We start from the raw sequence: 23,110 nt of genomic DNA, 5'->3' as shown, positions 1-23,110 counted from the left end.
ATTAAGGTTTCAATAAATTTTTCAATTTGCCTAAATCGACTTCGGCATTTCGCGAAATGCCTAGGAAATTTACGAAAATGCCTAGGCAATTCGGAAAATACCTAAAAATGTCTAGGAAATTTGAGTAATACCTAAGATTTTAGGTATTTCCCGATTTGTCTAGGCATTTCGCAAAATGCCTGGACTTCGGGTTTTACCGGTAACATACATATACATATATAAAGTATCGTTCCTCTTTGCTAATTTAACATTTTATTTTCTTTCTTTAAAATTCACTTTGTACAACACACAAGTATATAAGTACCTTAATCCCCGTGATTATTTTATAGATGTCAATTTAATTAATGGCAACTGTAATTAAATGGAATTGCCTAATCCCTACTGGAATGCGATTTATTATAAATTCAATTTCTCAACTAATCGTAAATTTTTTATTCGTTATTTAATTTTATCGATTTTAATTTAGATTGAAAATTCTCTTTTTCTTTTCTTTTTTTCGTTTTAAAAATAATTTATCTTCATAATTATATATTATAATATTACAATCACGTTCAAAATCGAAAGGTATGAACTATATGTTATAATAAATAAAAAAATAATAATTATATAATATAATAATATAAAAATTATTTTTTCGATTTTTGAAAGATATTTATGTGTAAAAGGTGAAAGAAAAAACACTCTTTCACTTTTTTTATAAAATAGATTTCTAAAATAGAAAATATTTATCTAATAATAATAACAAAATAATATAATAATAGGATGTAGTATTTTTTTAGGGTTTTAGACCTTTTTATTACAAAATAATTTTAAAAAATAATAATAAATTAATGTTTATAAATATTAATAGAAAATAATGAGTAATAAATAATTATTTGTGTTTATTATTGTTTTGTTTTAAATTGGATTTTTGTTATTTAATTTTAGTTCTAATTTTGTAAAATCTGTTTTATTTGTGTATACTCTTCCAAACGTATTAAGCGATTTAAGTATTTTCTTTGTCGTTTTTAATTGCCAATTATAATAATTAAATGAAAATTAATTACGATAAATTTAATTTAATGACGTTCGGGGAAAATATTTTGGAATTACTTGATAAATTATTATATATCATATCTATTATATAACAGTATACCAAAAGGATTATTATTTTTGTTTTAATTTTCGAGTATAGATTTTTTCCAATTATTTTTGAAACCTACTAATATTTCTAATTTTAATTAGATAATTTTTTTATACTAATTTTCTCAAAATTTTATTGATTAAATTGTATTTGTTAATAATTTTTAAAAAGATTTTTATAAAATAAAAGTAAGAAATTTTCATAATATTGATTTGTCAACATTCTTTGGATACAAAATTTTTAGATTCTTTTAGAAAAAAAAAATTTGTCTAACTTCAGTTTTTTAATCACAATTTCTAACGAAATTATTTATAAATTCTATTTAGAAATTTATACAAAAAAAAAAATTTGAAGACATCCTAATTTACAAATTTTATATAAAATCTTTGTTTTTCATTTGAAAAAGCAGAAAAATAAATAAATTTGGACCTGTTGTATATTTCTCAATTAAAATAAATTATATCATTTCTGCATAATAAATATCTAAAGTCCGAATCTTAATAAACAATCATCAAAAAATAATAATCAAATGATAGTCATCAGAAGATAATTATTACGAGAAGAAAATAATATAGATAAAAATTTTCATCAGCTTTTCATCAAATCGCATGAGAATTAAAAAAAATATACGATACAATCTCAAACACAAGACGATCCAAATGGAGGGATTTCACAGAAATATGTACATTACAAATGGAATATATAATAAGCTTATTGTGGTTGATTAATTAAAAAAAAATCTGCTATTGAATCAGAAATGCGGCTTTTTCTAAATATACACGAACGATTGGATGACAATGGGGATCTGGGGGAAAAAATGATAGCGATATAGTGATGAACTGGCGCGCACACATTAACAGTATTCGTCGCAGTAAAAGGGCCCGGAGGCCATATATGTATATTATTTTTGGGAAAGAACAACGAGCTCTCTCTCTCTCTTTCTCATTTTCTTACTTTCTTTCTCTTTCTCTATATTTGCCTCTCTCTTTTTTTCTTTCTCTTTTTTTATTAAAGAACTGGAAAAAATTGAATTTTGGAGAAGTTACAAATGATTATGCAGAAATTCAATTATTTTCAAAAGTAATAAAATTCTTCGCAATAATTCAATTATGTTCAAAAATTAAAAAAAAAAATTCTCGTCAAAATTTCAATTTAAAAATAATAAAATATTTCTCCAAAATTCAATTATTTTCAAAAATTTTCCTTAATTCAATGATTTTTAATATTTATACTATTTTAATAGAATTTTTCAAAAGAATTCAATTATTAAAAAAAAAATGTTGATAAAATTCTAAGCAAACATTAAATTATTTTCATAAATAATAAAAATTTCACAGGAATTCAACAATTTACAAATTTTTTATAAATTTTCTTTCAATAATTCAATTATTTTCATAAATTATAAAAATTTTTTACAGTAATTTAATTATTTTCACGAATAATAAAACTCATCATGGAATTTCAATTATTTTTAATACAATTTTAATCGAATTCCTCGAAAAATGTAATTATTCCTGAACGAATTTTATTAAAATTCGTCAAAAAAATTCAATTATTTAAAAATTTGTTGAAATTGAAATTGAATTCTTGTAGAATTTTATTATAAAAATTGATTTAAAAATGAATTGCAGTTAAAATTTTAGATAATAATTGAATATTAAAAGCATTATAACATGGAGTTTTAAAAATAATTGAATTTTAAAAACGTTTCAAATTAAAATCTTTGAAAGTTAAAATTTTTCATGCTTTTAATTGACAATTCTGTAGAATTATAGTTTTTTTGAAAAAGTTTAATTTAATTTCCTTTTTGAAATTATTTCAAGTTTTTAATTTCTAAATATTTTATTGAACGAATTTCCGAATAATCGAAATTTCATAAAATTGAATTGTAGACAAATGGATTTGAAAATTCTCAAGGAACTTTTGCAAAAATTATTTTAAAAAATTGATAATTGAATTCCTATTTGAAGAATTTTAATACAATTTTTGAAAATAATTACATTTTTCGAAGAATTTACTTAAAATTGTATAAATAATAATTGAAATCCTGCGAAGAATTTTATTATTTAGGAGAATAATTGAATTCTTGCAACAAATTTTATTAATTGCTTTTTAAATAATTGACATTCTGTAAAGATTTTTATTATTTATGAAAATAATTGAATTCTTGCAATGAATTTTATTACATTTTTTTTTAAATAATTGATTTCTTTTGAAAAATTTTTTTAAAATAGTAGATTTTAAAAATATTTGAATTTCAGCGAAGAATTTAATGATTTGTGAAATGTAATTGAATTGTGGCAAAAAAATTTTAAAAATAATTACATTTTTCGAGGAATTTTTTTAAAATTGTCTTAAAAATAATTGAAATCCTGTGCAGAATTTTACTATGGGGCATTCCACGCCAAGTCGGACACCTTTTGACTTTTGCATCTCCGATTTTTTTCAAATATTTTTTTTCTTTTAGTGCTCGTTGAAATGAGCTACCATGATTTTTTTCAAATTTTTTCATTAAGCGGTTTAAGAGATACAGGTTTTTGAAAAATCACGTTTTTTACGTAAATTTTTTTCTGAAATGCTTATAACTCGGACAAAAATTGATCAATTTTGACGTTCGATATATGAAAATTTTTGTTTTTACACGTAGTTTTTGATAAAAATATTAAAAAAATTTTTTTTTTAAATTTACCAAAAAAATTTTTAATTTTAAAAATAAAATTTAATTTTTAAGAATGTATGTATCGATCGATTTTTTTCAAAATTTTTTGTAAGAAACTGGTACTAAATTAAGAATTTTTAAGCCTAGTCTGATGATGGGCAAACGATGGGATCTATTTGTTTCTGATTTTTCAATTTTTATATTTATAGCTAAAAGTATGAAAAATGAATTACAAGACGTTCAGGATATTAATTACTTTATTGTAATTTTGAGAAAGCATATTCATATGTAGAAAAACATTTAATTTCGTGACCGTTTAAATATTTTAAAGGTTTGAGATGTAGCGGATGAACGCAGCGCGTAAAATAGAAAAAGGCCAACGCACAATGAAATCTTAAGACGTGAACTTATAACAAAACAATGAGATAGAAGAGGACAGGAGCTTTGTCTTTCCTTCTCTATCGCATTCTTACGATAATTCATTCATTTTTCATACTTTTAGCTATAAATATAAAAATTGAAAAATCAGAAACAAATAGATCCCATCGTTTGCCCATCATCAGACTATGCTTAAAAATTCTTAATTTAGTACCAGTTTCTCACAAAAAATTTTGAAAAAAATCGATCGATACATACATTCTTAAAAATTAAATTTTATTTTTAAAATTTAAATTTTTTTTGGTAAATTTAAAAAAAAAATTTTTTAATATTTTTATCAAAAACTACGTGTAAAAACAAAAATTTTCATATATCGAACGTCAAAATTGATCAATTTTTGTCCGAGTTTAAGCATTTCAGAAAAAAATTTACGTAAAAAACGTGATTTTTCAAAAACCTGTATCTCTTAAACCGCTTGATGAAAAAATTTGAAAAAAATCATGGTAGCTCATTTCAACGAGCACTAAAAGAAAAAAAATATTTGAAAAAAATCGGAGATGCAAAAGTCAAAAGGTGTCCGACTTGGCGTGGAATGCGCCTATATATTTCGGAGAATAATTGAATTCTTGTAACGAATTTTATTAATTTTTTTTAAATAATTGAAATTCTCTACACGGAGAAAAATATAAAGTAGCTTTTACTATACTTTTATAGTAAAATATTTCTGGTAACTTTGACTAATTTCGTGGTAAATTTTGCTACGTTCGAAGTAAATTTTACTGCGAAATTAGTAAAAGTTACCAGAAATATTTTACTACACGGAGAAAAATGAAAATTCAGATTTCGGACTGAATATAAAATCATTTGAGTAATTTCTATTATCGTAGGGAGGAATATTAAATTTTAGATTTCAATCCCAAAAAGTTTAGGAATGATTTTCAATGAAGATCAATGCTAAATATCTTAATAAACGCCAATAGTCTTCTTTCAACAAGTGCAATCAGATTCCGTAATTAATTCAAAGGTGAAAAGAATTAGGTACAATTATTATTATTTGCATTTATTTTAATTCAGCTACTCAATTGTTACAAACTTTGTATCAACGTTCACTTAAACGGGGACTGTTCTGTGCGAGAGTCCTTAGATTCATTCCCAAACAGTTTTTAGGAATGCGAAACTCTGTGGCGCGCCTGCGCCCGCGTTTGTTCAGTTTCTTCGTTTTTGATATATACACGGAAGTCTCGGTGTAGTTCGTAGTGTATTAATTGTTTCAATTAATAAAAATTCTAGTTTTAAATATAATAGTGAGTGCAGTTTTGTAATAAAGTTCTAGTGTTACAAATGAATGTGGAAGAATATCTATGTGAAATGTTTGATCTCATTTTGATGTTAGGTGTGTGTTTATTTTGTTTTTAGCCGGTTGTGCAATGCCTAATTGTTATTATATTTTATTGTAATGTTCAATTTAGGCAACTAAATGTAAAGTCTAAAATGAAATAATATGTAAAAAATAGAGAATACTTTGAATTTTAAAAATCTTCGCACTGGGATTTTTATTTAATCTGTAGATATTTAAATATAATCTCTTTCTTTAAACGTTTTAAAACAAATCATTTTAGTAAAAATGGCAAAGGACTTGTATTTAATTTTTAAAGAGATTTGACGTTTAAATATCTAAAGTATAATAAAAATCCCAGTGAGAAGTTTTATAAAATTCAAAGTATTCTAATATTTTCAGTTGTTTCATTTTTAGATTTTATATTTAGTTTCAAATTGAATATTCCAATAAAAGTAAATATTTTGACAAATAAAAGTAATAATGTAGGTCACTAGAAGATCTGCTCACATTATATTCAGTATGGGACTCGGCACTAGATTTGCCTTGGACTCCGCCCAGAAGCGCCTATCAATGTGTTCAGTTTGCTTTGTTCCGCGTATAAGTGTGCATAAGAACGAAAACATTTTAAGCCTACTGACGTGCTTTAAACCTTTTACGATTCATTTCCCTGTTTTCTATACTGGAGCCGCAAAGGTAGACAAGTTTAAGAATGAAATCTAAGTTACTAGTGCTGAACTCCACAATTTTCAATCGGATTTTTCTGCGTGTATAAAAGTATAGTAAAAGCTACTTTATATTTTTCTCCGTGTAGAGAATTTTATTATTTACGAAAATATATAATTCTTTGCAAGAATTCAATTATTTTTGTAAGTAATAAAATTTTTCACATGAATTCAATTATTTTCATAAATAATAAAATTTTTCACATGAATTCAATTATTTTCATAAATAATAAAATTTTTCATAGGATTTCAATTATTTTTAATAAATTCCTCGAAAAATGTAATTATTTTCAAAAATGTTCGCAAGAATTCAATTACATTTCACAAATAATGAAATTCTTCGCTGAAATTCAAATATTTTCAAAATCTACTATTTTAATAAAATATCTCAAAAGAATTCAATTATTATTTAATTATTTTTTGAATAATAATATTGTACACGAGATTTCAATTATTTAACAAAAATTTAATAAAAATTCGTTGTAAGAATTCAATTATATTTTCATAAATAATAAAATTTTTCATTGGATTTCAATAATTTATTTTAATAAATTCCTCGAAAAATGTAATTATTTTCAAAAATGTTTGGAAGAATTCAATTAAATTTCACAAATAATGAAATTCTTCGCTGAAATTTAAATAGGGGAATGTAGTCAAGGTTGGCCTACTGTCTAGGTAGGCCACTCGCGTTTTTTTGTCAAGTTCACTAGCGCCACCTACGCGCATGCTTGTCGAAGCTTGTCTTAGAGTAACCTAACTTTTTGTTCAATTACATTTTCGGAAAATCGAAAATTGTGTTTTCTGTGACGTCGGTACAAAAAAAGCTGAAAAAAAGTTTTGTGCATAATGTGAAAAACCATTAATAAAAGATAAAAAACAAATTGAATCGTCAAGGCAAGTATGCAGAAAATTTGTGGGACTCATGGTTGAAAGGAAAACAAAGTAAAAAATCGAATCCCGAAACGTATTTCTTTTTGTTTACAACAATTCGGTAATGTTACTTACTGTCAAGGTCGGCCACTATGTGTTTAAAATGCACAAAGTTGAGGACGAGCTACTTCATTTGCAAAAACTGCAATTCTGTATAACTCATAATATAATTGATCATCTTATTAATATTTTTATTTAATTTTATTAATATTTTAGTGCAAAACTTTTTTTTATTTATATTTATTTTTTTATATTGTTTATTGTTATTATTTTGTTATTTCATTAAGTTACAAACTGTAAACAATAAAGAATCAATTTTCCGTAACTCCAAACATGTTATTTTATTTTTTAACGATTAATGCCCTTTGAATTTTAAACATGGCCGACCTTGACTGTAATGGCCAACCTGGACTACAAATTTTTTTTTTTTTAAATCTTTATAACTTTTTCATTTTTAAACCTGTCAATTTACTTTGTACAGAAAAAATGTTCCTATTAAACAGGACTTTCCAACCATATACTTCAATTGTCCAAATTCATTTTTAAAAAAAAGTTATAAACAAAAGTCAAAAAGGTGGCCGACCTAGACTATGTTCCCCTACTTTTAAAATCTACTATTGTAATAAAATTTTTCAAAAGAATTCAATTATTTAAAAAAAAATGTAATAAAATTCGTTGTAAGAATTCAATTATATTGTATTAAAATTTTTGTAAATAATTTAATTTGTTTTTGAAAATTTTTATGAAGATTTAAATTATTTTTTTAAAACATATGAAGAAGTCGATCACTCCGAGTCGAAGTCTCGGAGTAATTAATATCTTCATGTTTTATAATAATATTCTTATACACTGTTAAAAAAGATTGTAAATTTACAACACTTTAATACAAAAAGTGATTGAAAATTTACAAATTTTGTATATGAAATAATTTCAAAAACGCGTGTTTGAAAGATTTGTAAATTTACAATATTTTCAAACAGAAGTGTTTGAAATTTTCAAAAATTTTTGTATGGATTAACTTCAAATACATATGTTTGAAAGATTTGTAAATTTACAATATTTTCAAACAAAAGTGTTTGAAATTTTCAAAAATTTTTGTATGGATTAACTTCAAATACATAAGTTTGAAAAATATGTAAATTTACAACCTTTTCATAAAAAAGTGTTTGAAAAATTTATGTGTAAAATAATTCAATACACATATGTTTTAAAATATTGTAAGTAAATTTACAACTTTTTCATTAAAAAGTACTTAATTAAAATTTTTTTGAGTTTTTATACGAAATTGCTTAAAACATATGTGTTTAATAATTCTCTAAATTAGTTTAAAACATTATTTATAAGTAAATACATTTTCAAATGTTGAAATAACTAAAATTTTTTTTAATCAGTTTAATTAGTTAAATTTGACAAAACTTGTTAAGAGGAAAACAGCTTTTTGGATGATATAATATAATTAATTAATATAGTTAGTTATATTGTACAGATTAAAATTTAAAAACTGATAAATTAAATAGAAAAATATTTTTCCATAAAAAATCTGCTGTTCATAAAGTATTGTTTAAATATTTCTTAAACATCTTAATACATATCATAAATTTAACAGAAACGTGAAAAGAAAAAAAGTAAAGAATACAAGAATCGGTTGGTGAAGAATTTTAAAGATATTGAATCTTTAGAAATTTAGAAGAAGTCAAAAAAAGGGAATGGTCCACATGTTTCTTACTGCTGATACTTTGCAAGAGATTTTCATAGCCTCCCTTGGTCGAGCGCGTCTAGGCGCAGCTCCCAAGGTTGATGGCTCCATACAAGACACACTATACACAGACAACACTATATACGACTAAGGGTTCAAATCGTAGTGTCGAATTTCCGTAAAAATGCCAATAAAACTTTTTTTTTAATTAATTTACATTTATTGTAACATAGCAAAACACAATATAAACAGTTTAGATTTTTCATTTAAATATTTAAATCGTTTTGGTATTTCAAACAGATTTGTTTGAAATTTCAAACAAAACTGTTTGAAGTTTCAAACAAAACTATTTGAAATTTCATTCAAACACTTTGTATTAATTTTCCAAAGAATAATTTGAAAATTTTAAAGAAATGTGTTTTAAAATTTAATAAGAAAATTTGTATTAAATTTAAAAATGTGTGTTGTAGTTTTTCAAAATTGTATATGATAATTGCTTCAAACATTTTTGTATAAAATTTGGAACAAAAATTTTTAACAGTGTAGTTGTTGAATTTCAAAAAGGTTTGAATTTTTTGAAAATCTTAATTCCTATGGAATAATAATACTGATTAAATGTTTATTTAAAAAAGAATTTATTGATGTTTTCGAATAATTTACAATAAAAAAAATTCTTACATAAATATAATAAAACATTTTTTTTGAGTATCTAATCATTTTTAGAGTGAATCCAGAATATTGCTGACGGAAAAAGTCAAAATTTTGTTTGGAAATCAGGGAAAAACAAAATTAATTTTTTGTGGCAACCCTGAAAAATATTATGGAAAGAGTGAGAAAGAGGAAGTAAAATGTAAAGAGAGGGAAAGATACAGAAGAAGAAAGAGAAGGAGAGAGAAAAATAGAGATAGTAAGAGAAAGAGAGAGAAATAGGAAGAGAAGGAAATATACAAATAGAGAGAGAAAAATAGAAAGAGAGCGAATGACAGAGAGAGAGAGAATATTATAGAGAAAGAGAAAGAGAAGGAGAAGAAGAAAATGAGAGAATGAGAGGATGAGGCATACTTAAATTACCTTATATAGGAACCTATACGTATTACGTGGCATATAAGCATTGTGAACTCAGGGGATTGTCTCCCAGACACCTCATACTGGCACATGCTTTATTGCAGAAGTAGAAGCCGAGCGAGGGGAGAATTGGGACCTTTATTAGGTAGATAAGCGAGAGATTCGAGTGCGTATATAGGCATCGCCCATCCACATCGAGCTACCTCGTTTTACTCACTTCAATGCCTAATGGAATTGAGTTCTTGTAAGCGCCAATGGCATCCGCCCGTCCCTTCCAGCAATGAGGGAGGAGAACACGAAATAATTGGTATTTTGTCTCACCGAATCCTTTGTCACCTAGAGTTTTAATTGACTTCGAGATTTTTTTTTCAGTATACTAATTTGCCTTCCATTCTAGTTTTACATTATATTCACTATTCTACTCTTATTTCGCGCATCAAAAACATTATTGCAAGATCAATTCATCATTTTTTCGTCTTTTCGAGAAATTCACGAATTTCTGTATATTTCTTTCGTTTCGTTGCTTGTAGATAGAGATGGATTTTTATTTCGATTTGATTTTTTGTTTTCGCTACTGTGGAGTTGATCATTTTTCTCTATATACATAGTGTGATGAGTATTTTTTATTATTGAATTAATTTGTTTATTCTCGAGTGTTGATTATAGTTCGATCATTTTTTATGGAATAGTCGGAATATATTTGAAATGAGATTTTTTATTACAAGATGCAGTAAATCCTCGATAATTGCTATATAATTTTTTTTATAGAAGAGTCGGAATATATTTCGAATAGGATTTTTCACTATACAAGATGCAGATTTAAGAATTACAGTCATTTCATTATCAAAATGACATTTGACTCTATTCTTAACGAGATTCAATTGTATTCTTAATGAGGTTTGACTGTATTTTTGAAGAAGTTAAAAAATGCTTTCTTTTTAATATTTTAATCGAATCTGAAGTTTTTACAGTTGAATAATAAAATTATTAAAAATACTTTTCACTGAGAAAAATTATTTTATTCAAATAACCGATAATTATTATTATTATAATTATTATTTTTAGTCCTAGGAACTTTGATTATTATTATAAATATAAATAAATTATTATTATTAATAATATTAAAATTTTAAATTATTTTGTAATAAAAAGGCATTTTTTAGTATTTAAGCGTTTTTAATACATAAACTAATTACAAAAGATGGTTTCAACAAAAAAACGAATATTTTATAGTTAAAAATATTAGTAGGTATTATACTTATTATTGTTGTATTACTAAATTTATTATTTTTGAAAAACTGTCATATATTTTCAATAGGAAAATGTTTGGGAAAAATTTTTTGATTCATAGTTTCTGAAAAGTCGTAAATTTTATGCTTGTCGCATATGTCGTGGGTGGTGTTAAATCCTAGAAACTTTTACCCCATTTTCAAAGGGGTAATAAAAGTATATAGCAGCACTTTTACAATTATTGCAATATTTATGACCTACTTCGTAAATATATTCGCAAATTTCTCCTTTTCCCAAATTGTTATGTACATAGTAAACTATTACAGTATTTCTTAAATTTTCTATTTTACAATACTAATAATTTATAAAAATTGACATATACCTATTCATAAAAAAAATATTCTTCAAAAGTCAAAAAATTTAATTTTAATAGAAAATTAAAGAATTAAAAGAAAATATATATACAATTTTCCTTTTTATTACTAAACTAGCAAATATTACGTGCGGAATGAGATATTTAACCTATTATTATGCATATTATAAAATTTTTTATTTTCAAATATAAAGTTTTATAATAATTATAATCATAATCAAAATTAAAAAAAATACTTATTAAGTACATATCATAAATTATTATTGTTTGTATTTTCAAAAATTAAAATATAATTTTTCACAAGAATTTAATGATTTTCATAAATAATAACATTCTTTGAAAGATAGTTTCTTTGATTATTGATTATTGTTTCTTTGATTATTGATAATTAATTCTTTGATATTGTGAAATGACAAAAATTTTTCATTTTTGTTACTTTTTTCACAGAATTAAATTCTGAGGAGGCTCTGCGTCGTGGAGCGAAAGCTAAAAAAATTTTTATAAAATATTATTTTCATGATCAGACGAATAAAATGACAAAATATACATCTTGGACTATTCTTTGAAAGAATTCAATTATTTTTATAAATAGTAAATATTTCTGCCGAAATTCAATTTTTTTAAAACTTTTAACAAAATTTCACGAATGAATTCAATTATTTTCTAAAATTTTTAAAAATCCTTCGAAACAATTCAATTATTTTTATAAATAGTAACATTATTTGCAAAAATTCAATTACTTTTAACACAATTTTAAAAATATTTCATAAAAGAATATTTATTTAAATTTTTAATAAAATTTCACGAAGGAATTCAATTATTTTCTAAAATTTTTAAAAATCCTTCGAAACAATTCAATTTTTTTTAAATAGTAAAATTCTTTGCAAAAATTCTATTACTTTTAAGTTTTAACACAATTATTTTCTAAAAATTTTAAAAATCCTTCGAGACAATTCAATTTTTTTTTAAAAATAAAATCTTTGGAAAAATTCAATAAAATTTCACGAAATAATTCAATTTTTTTCTTAATTTGTTATAAAAATTTTTCAAAAGAATTCAATTATTTTCTAAAATTATAAAAAATCCTTCAAAACAGTGCAATCCTTAAATTAATTAAATTATTTAAGAAAATTGTAATAAAATTCTGAGAAAAATTTAATAATTTTCTAAAAATTTTAATAAAATTCTTGTCAAGAATTCAATTATGTTCATAAATAATAAAATTCTTCGGAGAAATTCAATTATTCTCAAATTTTTTAATAGAGTTCTTTAATAGAATTCAATTATTTTCATAAATATTAAAATTCTTGAAAGAAATTCAATTATTCGCAAACTTTTTGATAAAATTCTTGTCACGTCAAGAATTCAATTATATTCATAAATAATAAAATTCTTCGGAGAAATTCAATTATTCTCAAATTTTTTAATAGAATTCTTTGCTAGAAGTAAATTATTTTCATAAATTATAAAATTCTTCGAAGAAATTCAATTATTCTCAAATTTTTTGATAAAATTCTTTGCAAGAATTCAATGATTTTCAATATATTAATTTATTTTTTTCGAAAAAATGTATGCAAATTCTATTTTTAATAATTGAATTCCTGTGAAATTTTCATTATTTTAGAAGATAATTGAATATTCGTTTAGAACTTTATGAAAATTGTTTTTAAATAATTGAATTCTTTTGAGTAATTTTATTAAAATAGTAGAATATTAAAAATTATTGAATTATGAAAAAATTTTGAAAATAATTGAAATTTTGCTATGAATTTCATTAAAATTTTTAAAAATAACTGAATTTTATAACTTTTAAGAATAATTTAATTCTTGTGACGAATGCTATTATTTATGAAAACAATTGAATTTTGCAATGAATTTTATTAAAATTTCTGAAAATAATTGAATTTTGTCGAAGAATTTTTCTATTTAATTAAAAAGATAATTGAAATGTTGAAGACAATTTTTTTTTTATTTTTGAAAATAATTGAATTTCTGCGAAGAATTTTATTAATTTTGAAAATATCTAATTGAATTCTTGTGATGAATATTGTTATTTATGAAAATAATTGAATTTTACAATGAATATTATAAAAATTCCTGAATATAATTGAATTTTGTCGAAGAATTTTATTTCTATTCAATTATAAAGATAATTGAAATGTTGACAACTTTTTTTTTGGATTCTTTGAAAATAATTGAATTTCTGCGAAGAATTTGATTAATTTTGAAAATAATTGAATGCTTGTGATGAATATTGACATTTATGAAAATAATTGAATTTTACAATGAATATTATAAAAATTCCTGAATATAATTGAATTTCGGCGAAGAATTTTGCTATTTATAAAGATAATTAAAATGTTGACGAGAATTTTTAAAAACTTTTAAAAATAATTTAATTTCTGGAAAGAATTTTAATGTTTATTAAGATAGTTAAGTTCTTTCAAATAATTGCGTTAAAATTTTTTAAATTGAAACTAATTTCAACTGAATTGAAATTAAAGTATTTTAAAAAAATACTTCATTAAATGAATTATAAATAATAACTTTACGGCAGTTCTTCAATAAAATTAAGTTATTTAAAATAAATTATTGTCAGAAATAGAAAAGATTTAAGGTTTTTTTTCAAATTCGTGGTAATTTTATAATTAGACAAGCAAAAACACAAAAATTCAGAATTTTCTTATAAATTCTAAACATTTAATTTTTTAATTAAAAGTATACTTTCAATGAAAATCCCTGACTTTCCCCTGATTTCCCTGACCTGTGGCAACCCTGTAGAATAAATAGAAAAAGTAGACGAAGAAAAAGAAGAAGAAGAAAAAGGAGAAAGCGATATGATAAGGCGAAAGAGAAGTAAAATAATGACAATAATTGAATAAATAATAATAATAATAATAATAATAATAAGCGAATAAAGCGCAAAAATGAAAATAAATAAAGATATTCATTACTGTAGATTATTATCAGAATTCTATCGACCGCAGTTGAACAATTCAAGAATAATCAGAGTTGATGAATGCCGCGAGGGAACTATGGGATTTTTACAGAAGCTCCTTCGCAAAACAATACAGGCGAAAGCCATTGACTCTTTCCTTTGGGAAATCTGCTCAACAATGAGTCAAAATCTCGACGTCGGCCACTTGGATTCGAAATGAAAAACAACACAAGGAAAAAAAGAACGTTATGCCCCTTTCTCAATCTCAACCACTACAGCTCTCCCACAGGACTCTCGCGCAGGAGAGAGAGCAATATTTGAAAGAACAATGCCACCCTGAATCCGTGACTATATTAATCGCTTGTCCTCTATAACCCTTTTCCTATATATTACATTCCTTATATATACTTCGCATTTACCATTCAGCGCATGTATTATATTATACATCAAGTGATTATTCCATTTACTTTCATTATTTCCATTCTTCATTATAATATCTTGGTAATTGAATATCATTCTTATTTTATTTTCATAGAAATATAGTCTTTATCGGTCTTTATGAAATTTATTAAACCTGTCACACACTATATATTGTATTATTTTCTCATTGTCTCATTGGGTATTGTGTGATTTCATGACAGTCATTAAATAACGATTGAGTGCGATAAAATAAATAACGCATTATAATGTAAATAATATTATTGCGATTGTCAAGGAAAAATAGTGATTGACATATATATGCGAGATTAGAGAAAAGGATCAAGTGCACGAGATTTAATAGTATATGGGATTCATTAGGAGATGAAATAGTGAATAGAAATATGATGATCAACAGGTGTAAATGGATGTTGGAATTGAATATTCAAATTAAAAAGGAAATTCCGCTGATCAGCATAAGGATCAGAAGGAGAAGGACAGAAAGAATTTGATTAAAAAAGAGAAATCTGACCAAAATCGAGAGGAAACTATTAGTTATACAGGGTCGCCACAGGTCAGGAAATTCAGGGAAAGTAGAATTAGTCAGGAAAAAGTGAGGGACTTTTATTTAAAGTCTGAAAAAAATTAAATTTTGAGAAAGCTACTAAGGATTGCAGAACTTTAATTATTATTCGCAAAAGTGATAAAATTCTTCACAGAAATTCAATTATGTTCAAAAACTAGAAAACATTATATCGTCAAAATTTCAATTATCTTCATAAACAATAAAATTCTTTTTTAAAATTCAATTATTTTCAAAAATTTTAATAAAATTTTTGTCAAAATTTCAATTTTTTTCAAAATTTTTCCTCACTTCCAGAAATATTTAATTATTTTAAAGAAATTTTAATAAAATTTAATGCAAACATTCAATTATTTTCATAAATGATAAAACATTCCCAGAAATTCAATTATTTACCAATTTTTTATAAATTTCTTCCCAATAATTCAATTATTTTCATAAATAATAAAATTCTTTTTAGGGAGCGTTCATAAATGATGTCACGCAATTTTTCGGGATTTTAGACCCCCCCTCCCTCCTGTCACGCAATTTCATGCAATTTCACATGTAAAAATACATTGGGTCACGTTTAGCAGACACCCCCCCTCCCCCCAAAAACTTGACATCTTTTACGAACGCTCCCTTATAGGAATTCAAGTAATTTCATAAATAATAAAACTCATCACAGAATTTCAATTATTTTTAATACAATTTTAATCGAATTTCTCAAAAAATGTAATTATTCTAAAAAATGTTACTAAAATTCATCAATGAAATTCAATTATTTGAAAAGCGTTTGCTATAGGGGAATGTAGTCAAGGTTGGCCTACTGTCTAGGTAGGCCACTCGCGTTTTTTTGTCAAGTTCACTAGCGACACCTACGCGCATTTTTGTCGTAGCTTGTCTTAGTGAAACCTAACTTTTTGTTCAATTACATTTTCGGAAAATCGAAAATTGTGTTTTCTGTGACGTCGGTACAAAAAAAGCTGAAAAAAAGTTTTGTGCATAATGTGAAAAACCATTAATAAAAGATAAAAAACAAATTGAATCGTCAAGGCAAGTATGCAGAAAATTTGTGGGACTCATGGTTGAAAGGAAAACAAAGTAAAAAATCGAATCCCGAAACGTATTTCTTTATGGTTACAACAATTCGGTAATGTTACTTACTGTCAAGGTCGGCCACTATGTGTTTAAAATGCGCAAAGTTGAGGACGAGCTACTTCATTTGCAAAAACTGCAATTCTGTATAACTCATAATATAATTGATCATCTTATTAATATTTTTATTTAATTTTATTAATATTTTAGTGCAAAACTTTTTTTTATTTATATTTATTTTTTTATATTGTTTATTGTTATTATTTTGTTATTTCATTAAGTTACAAACTGTAAACAATAAAGAATCAATTTTCCGTAACTCCAAACATGTTATTTTATTTTTTAACGATTAATGCCCTTTGAATTTTAAACATGGCCGACCTTGACTGTAATGGCCAACCTGGACTACAAATTTTTTTTTTTTTAAATCTTTATAACTTTTTCATTTTTAAACCTGTCAATTTACTTTGTACAGAAAAAATGTTCCTATTAAACAGGACTTTCCAACCATATACTTCAATTGTCTAAATTCATTTTTAAAAAAAAGTTATAAACAAAAGTCAAAAAGGTGGCCGACCTAGACTATGTTCCCCTACATTTTATTTATTATAGAATTAAAGTATTATTATAAATACATTTTTAATTAAATTTCTTCAAAGAATTAAATTATTTTCAAAAATTTTAATGAAATTCATTGTAACAATTCAATTTTTTTCAAAATAATTTTAATCAAATTCTTCGTAGAAATTTTATTAATTTTAAAAATTTGTCAAAATTCAATTATTTTTAATGTGTACCTACTATTTCAATTATAAATATACTTCGACATATCAATAAAAAATTGTTGCAATTATGGAGGTTACACTGCATTCTGTAATGAAAAATCTGATCCCAAATATATTCCAACTCTTCTAGAAAAAATTGTAGCAATTATCGAAGGTATGTTGCATTTAGTTACAGAAATTCACATTCTAAATATTCCGAATTTTCTTTAAAAATTTTTCGTACTTGTTGAGGGTATGTTGCATCATCTTGTAATGAAAAATCCTATTTGAATTATATTCCGACTGGTCTATAAAAATTTGTATAGCAATTGTCGAAGGTATACTATGCATTTAGTTATAGAAAATCCGATTCTTAATATCCCGACTATTCCATAAAAAATCGTAGCAATTATCGAGAGTGTACTGCATCATCAAATAGAAAATCCCATCCTAAATATTTCGATTCGTCTATAAATAATACTTCTCCTTGCAACAAGAACATAAAAACGACAAAAATATATACATTTATCGAGGTTTCACAGTACGCCTCTAAAAACAACATCGATTATTCTTAAAGTCTCCAAACCGCAATAATAATCCCACAGGCGGAGAAAGCCCCACATATATTGCCAATCTCTTAACGAGAGTTTAAACTGTTACCGCATGCAGACAGAAATAAAAGAGAACATGCGCACTCTATAAGGGTAAAATCTCATTTCATCACAAATGTTATACTCCATTACTAGCTCGTCTATTTTCCAATCAAATACTTAAGCTCCTCGAAATCTGGGGAAAACGAATCAACATCAAACCACCTGCAAATAAACAAGTCCCTCTCTCTCTCTCTCTCACTCCCTCTCTATGTACATAAGGGTTGATCAACTAAAGAAGTCGAAGAAGTGCCGCAACTCGGGTTACGACACCTTTTAAGCGTAACTGGTCGTTAGCGCCTCCGACAAGTGAAGAGTGCCAGTCGATAATGCCTCTATGTACTATTTGTACTCCCTCGTATATATCGTGGGTAATCGATAATAATAATTGTGGGCCGAGGTGTGCGCAGAGATCTTAGTTAGTACCTCGAGTTCTTTTTCACACACAACCAATCGCAAAAGAAGGGATGGATCCGGGGGTGTGGCCTTGATGGAGTCACGGGATACGCCCTGAAATACCCCGAGGGTATTCAGATCCTCAAACCGGTTCGTCAACTCAAACAGCGGCAACTAGTCTTTCAGTCGAATTCGGTACTCTCAACGTGCAGGTTACCGAAAAATCTCTCGTGTCCCGTTTCAAATGTCAGTACAGTGAAAAAAAAGTCTAGTGTCTTGTGAAGTTTGGACTCCTTAAAGTTAGGCGACTTTTGTTAGAACTGTCTTTTAATACCATCTTTGGTTAATACCATCTTTGGTTAAAATCAGCTTTAGTTACAATTCAACTTTGGTTTAAACAATCTTTAGTTAAAATCAACTTTGGTTTAAGCAATCTTTAGTTAAAATCAACTTTGGGAAATTGTTCGTTTAGGAACAATTGTTTCAACTCCAAAGTTAATAGACTTGTGTCGAACCAAGTGAATCGGTAGTGATTGAACATTTCGAACAAAAGTGTACGTTGAATCTTTAAAGAAAAGAATCGAAAATGTTGAGTTCACATCAACAGCATCCAGCCTATGGATTTCTCTCAGGCATGGATTTGAATTCAATGCATCATGTCTCGCAGGAGATGACTCACAATGCACATCAGCAGCATCAATCGCAAGTCTCATCACAGGAGCAACACATTAAACGACCAATGAATGCCTTCATGGTATGGTCGCGTATTCAACGTAAAAAGATTGCCCTCGACAATCCAAAAATGCACAATTCCGAAATATCGAAACGTCTTGGCGCCGAATGGAAACTCCTCACCGAATCCGAGAAGCGACCATTCATTGACGAGGCTAAACGATTGCGAGCAATGCACATGAAGGAGCATCCCGACTATAAGTACCGACCAAGAAGAAAACCCAAAGTACCAATGTCAGTGGTGCCCGGCGGTAAGGCCGGTTCAATGAATCCAGCTGGATTCCCAAGTTTCCCGCTGCCACCATATTTCGCGAGTCCAGCATCAGCGGTGACTCATCATCATCATCCGCATCATGCACCACATCCACTGGAATATCCACCGCTCTCTGGCTATTTTGGTTCGGCATTCGACGCTGTTCATTTGGGTAAATTGGTGTCCGGTGGTGTTCATCCAAATTCAGCGGCAGCAACGGCAAGTCAGGCGGCAGCTGATGCCGCTAATAATAATGCATCGGCCGCTGCTGTTGTCAGCAGTTTTTATTCGTCATTCTACCCGCCGAGCACAAATACTGGCAAGACACCTTATGGCCATGGTGCATCACATTTGAATCCATTGTTCACGAGTGCACATCATCATTCAGTGAATACAAGTGCATCATCGTTGATGTTCTCGAATTCGGCGGCAGCTAATGGTATGGGACTTCATCATGGTAGTTCAAGTAGTCCTGGCAGTAGTCCCGGGTCAACGCCAATTTCCCATGCCTCAACACCCACGACACCATCATTGGATCTCGATCAACTTCGACGACCCGTCTCTGTCATCTTTTAGAAATTTTTCATTCACTTTTTTTGTTCTCTTTGCATCGGAGATGAGAAGTGTTGTAAAGACTGTTGTTTTGTATTTATTAGTCTTGTTGTAGATTTACGGGTTTTTGAGTTTATTGGGACTACTTTATAGAGAGCAAAGAGAGATGAAAAAAAATAATGTACAGGGTATGCATTTTCATCATTCGACATATTTCTATTTCTTTTTCTAAAAAATCAGTTGATCGGGTGATCTTTGGATCACTTAATTTCATCTTTAAGATCTTTTTATTCAGTGTCACGTTTTTCCATAGTAAGAACACGTGATCACTGAATAGACCTTAAAGCAAGAAAAAGATTCTTCAACTGATTTCGATTTAGAAAAATTCTACAGTATTTAAATTGATATAATATAGAAATTGTCAATTTGTATTTAAAGAATTTTGTAATTATTGCGTTTACGAAACAATTCTGATCGAGTGTGTTGCAATCAATAGGCGAATATTTGTAATCAAATTTTGGGTATATTTTGAGAAAATTTTGTTCTTGTTTTTAAATTTTGTTTATACTTCAGGAATAATTCGATAATCAAAAGCGAATAAATTAATAGATTCTTGATAAAAAATGTGATTCGATAGAAATTTTCAATTTTGGAAAAAGTGGATTCGAATTTGTGGAAGTTTTAAATTAGAGACCAAATTTCAAATTCCAAATTTTGATCAGAACCGATAAAGGAAAATGTTTGTATTTTGCCCTTGAAGTGGCTTCCCATTAACTGTGATTTCGTTAATATGTAAGCATGAAGTAAGTTAATTGACTTATAGTGATAATGAAAATGAATTGCAAGAATTAAAGAAAAAAAAAAAAGAACGCGTGTATGTCTGTATAAAGTATATAGCACATTACAATCGTTGTAAATGTGCTACTTGTGTGTATAACATAGACGTTATTAGATCTTCATTTAAAATATTCATGCGAAGGAAAGGAAAAAAAAAAAGATTGATACACTTGAAACAATTAAGAAGGATCAATATTTCTCTAAAAGAGTTTAAAGAAAAAAAGAACTTTTCTTTATACAATAGATTAATATTAATCCAATTCCAAAAATACTTTAAAAATTCCAAGTAAATCATTCTTTCTTTTTTTCTTCAAATTTTACTGCACTGCCATTTTAATGAGAGAGATCGAATTTTATTTCGAATTTATAAATTGACTTTTTTTTAACATTGAAAATATTCTATTTTATTTTTTCTACTAGTGTATAATGAATTTTATAAAGTACTATTTAATTTTATATTTTTTTCTACTTCTAATTTAATTTTCTATTATTGCTTCTTTAAATAAATAAAAGAAAATTTAAGTTTACAAAAACTATAATATAGTTTCTAAAATAATAATTAAGAGCAGTAAACTATAAAAGGGATAATTTTTGTGAACTTAAAATTTTCTTTTTTGAGAAAAATAAATTTTCATATTTTTTTCTCAATATTTAATATATTACAATGTTTGTAATGTAAAAATTTATATTAATTTATAGGAAAGAATTTTTTTTCTTTCTAATAAAATTATTTTCCCTGTTGATACTATTTATAAAAAATTGAAAACAAAATTTTCAATTGGGAAAGAAAAAATTGTTTACTACTTGAATACAAACAATTTACTTGTTAGTTTACAAAATAAAACGTTTCTAACTTTGTTTGTAAAAATTTATAAATATAAGAAAAAATTTTAAAAATTAATTTTTATTAAAGTTTCTAAAACTTTATATGAATGTTTATGACAAATTTATAAAAGTTTATATATATAAAAGGTGAATTTTATTTTATATTTTTTTTTGCTTATTTATTCTCAATAAGATTTATAAATTTTTTGTTATTTAATTGAATTCCTCCTTTTCTCATTATGGCTGTGCAATAAAATATTGTAGGGACTTTATACTATATTCTATAAGCGATGTATTTATTTCTCATGATGTATAAAAGAAGAAGAAGAAGAAAAAATTAATTTCTAGCCTGTATTTTATTAAATTAATTTTTTTTTGTCAAATAGGAATATTTAATTTTCTGTTGTTATGAAAAAAAATCTTGTTTGTATTCTATAATTATTGTAATTATAATGAATGATTATGTATGGCATTCCCAAATACGAACACAAAGTCAGTATTCGCAGTAGTGTAAAATATAAAATAAATAATAAAAAAACGAAAGAAATAAAATGAAAAAAAAAATTTATGTTTAATATAAAAAAACAATTGAGTTAATGAATAAAGAAATAAATAAAAAAAAACAGGAAGAATAACAATTGAAAAAAAACTTCGCAAACTGGAAATTCAATACTGTAAATTGTGTTTGTTATTATAATAAATTGTTATTATCTGTTCATACAATTTAAATAATTGCATTTCTTTACAAATACCTTTCATTTTTTAAATATAAGCAATTAGAAAATAAGTATTTCTTTTTTTTAATAATTAAAAATAATTAAAATTAATAAAATATAATTTAAATTAACTAAAAATTAATTAAAAATAATCAAAATTCATAAAAATTAATTTTAACAAACTCTAACAATTTTGCTGACTAAAAAAAGTCATTTTTTCATTTCTTTAAATTATTTACAATTTTACGTTAATAACATTAATTATTTCTTGACTATTATTTTGTAAATAACTGGAGTGTCACTCGACTGGACACCCCACCAATGCAGTTTTTGAGCTACAATTATTTTTAATATCATAAAAATTTCTACACAAATAAGGAAAAATTTATAAAATTATATTATTATAAATATTTATATTTACAAAGATTTTTTTTTACAAAAAATTTTTAATTGGAAAAATTATTGATTTTTTACGATTTTCATTATAATTTTTTAAAAAAAACATTTATTAATTGCATTCTTCGTAACTTTCGCTATTAACGAGCAGCTTTTCACCCAGTTTTTCTATATTAAATAATAAAAATTTCACAGGAATTCTACTATTTACAAATTTTCTCACAATAATTCAATTATTTCCATAAATAATAAAACTCATCGCAGAATTTCAATTATTTTTAATACAATTTTGATGAAATTTCTCGAAAATTGTAATTATTCTTAAAATTCCTATTAAAATTCATCAAAGAAATTCAATTAAAAAGCTTTCCTAAAATGTATTTATTAGAATTTAAGTATTATTGTCAATAAATTTTTAATTAAATTTCTTGAAAGAATTAAATTATTTTCAAACATTTT

The 23,110-nt window shown here is 25.4% G+C and overlaps 1 protein-coding gene across 1 annotated transcript; it reads left to right on the top strand.

Moving 5' to 3' along the window:
- The first annotated feature begins 18,470 nt into the window (after positions 1–18,470).
- Positions 18,471–20,725, top strand: LOC122501073 (transcription factor Sox-21-B-like). Its single transcript, XM_043610322.1, has one exon. The coding sequence runs from the start codon at positions 18,927–18,929 to the stop codon at positions 19,899–19,901; it is 975 nt and encodes a 324-aa protein (XP_043466257.1). The 5' UTR covers positions 18,471–18,926; the 3' UTR covers positions 19,902–20,725.
- The last annotated feature ends 2,385 nt before the right edge of the window (positions 20,726–23,110 follow it).

The sequence above is a fragment of the Leptopilina heterotoma genome, unplaced genomic scaffold (genome assembly GCF_015476425.1).
Source record: "Leptopilina heterotoma isolate Lh14 unplaced genomic scaffold, ASM1547642v1 Lhet_199, whole genome shotgun sequence".
Lineage (NCBI taxonomy): Eukaryota > Metazoa > Arthropoda > Insecta > Hymenoptera > Figitidae > Leptopilina > Leptopilina heterotoma.
Note: the sequence above shows the minus strand (reverse complement) of the source record. Positions and strands in the feature narration are given on the sequence as shown.